Source organism: Chrysochloris asiatica, unplaced genomic scaffold (genome assembly GCF_000296735.1).
Source record: "Chrysochloris asiatica unplaced genomic scaffold, ChrAsi1.0 scaffold00097, whole genome shotgun sequence".
NCBI classification, from domain to species: Eukaryota; Metazoa; Chordata; class Mammalia; order Afrosoricida; family Chrysochloridae; genus Chrysochloris; species Chrysochloris asiatica.
The window spans coordinates 8,482,112-8,483,057 of NW_006408615.1; the positions used below are offsets into that span (position 1 = coordinate 8,482,112).

General features: G+C 56.1%; 1 protein-coding gene across 1 annotated transcript in view; it reads left to right on the forward strand.

The window, feature by feature from the left end:
* Nucleotides 1–688: 688 nt before the first annotated feature.
* Nucleotides 689–946, forward strand: part of SCUBE1 (signal peptide, CUB domain, EGF-like 1) — a 151,387-nt gene continuing 151,129 nt past the window's right edge. The window contains exon 1 of the mRNA XM_006866906.1: nucleotides 689–783. Within this exon, the coding sequence (XP_006866968.1) occupies nucleotides 689–783 (95 nt within the window). The remainder of the gene's footprint in view (nucleotides 784–946) is intronic.

The following is a 946-nucleotide window of genomic DNA, read 5'->3' on the forward strand; positions in this document are numbered from 1 at the left end:
TGTGAGTGTGTGTGTTTGTGTGTGAGGATGTGTTTGAAGGTGTGTGAGGGTGAGGGAGTGTGAATGTATGTGAGGGTATGGGTGTATTGTGCATGTGTGTTTTGTGTGAAGACATGTATAGTTGTGCATGTTCATATTGAGGGTGTGTTGGGGGAGTTTGTGTGTGTGAGAGAGAGTGTGTGTGTGTTGGGGGCGGGGAAGGAGCTGGTGTGGAGGGAAAACGTTGGGCGCACACTTATGCAGGCAAAGTGGACAAAAAGAGAAAAGCCTTGTCTTTGAGTTGGCCTGGAAAGCCGGGGAAGAAAAAAGGCGCTCTTATTGGTGGTTGTCAAGGAGATGGGCCTTGGGGTTTGCTGAACTTTCTTCCCTTGAAGTGTCTCGCCTGGAGCTGAGAGGAGCCATTTATTTCCAACCAGGCCTCCGGGGCGGGGTCCCGGCCAGGCCCCAAAGACTGAGGGGCGTCAGGTGTGTCCCCAGGCCAGGCCCTAGCAGTACCCTCCGGGTTCTGTCACTGGGGAAGCCCGGAGCTCGGGGGTCAACCCTCGGTGTAGTCTTGGCTGCTGCGGAGCTGCGCCTGCCCCATTCCAGACGCGGTCCCGGCTGTCCTGTGATAGCCACTCTTTGGGACCATTGTCCTTTGCAGAGTGATGCCAAGTGCTCCTTTGCTTGCACGTGGCATTTAAGATCGATGTCTCAGTTTTTCTCGTCGGCGGTTCACCGCTGCGAGGCCAGCAGCTCACTGCACACAGTAGGTGCTCAATACACGCTCAAGAGCCGACGAAGGTACTCAATTCGGTGTTTGTAGATTGCTCCAACAAATGACCGCCAATGGGCCTCGGCGACCTCCCGCAGGCGGGGGAGCAGCCCCCTCCTCACCCTGAGTGTGTGTGTGTGTTTGTGTGTGTGTGTGTGTGTGCTGGGGGTTCCTCCAAGAAGCGCCCACCCT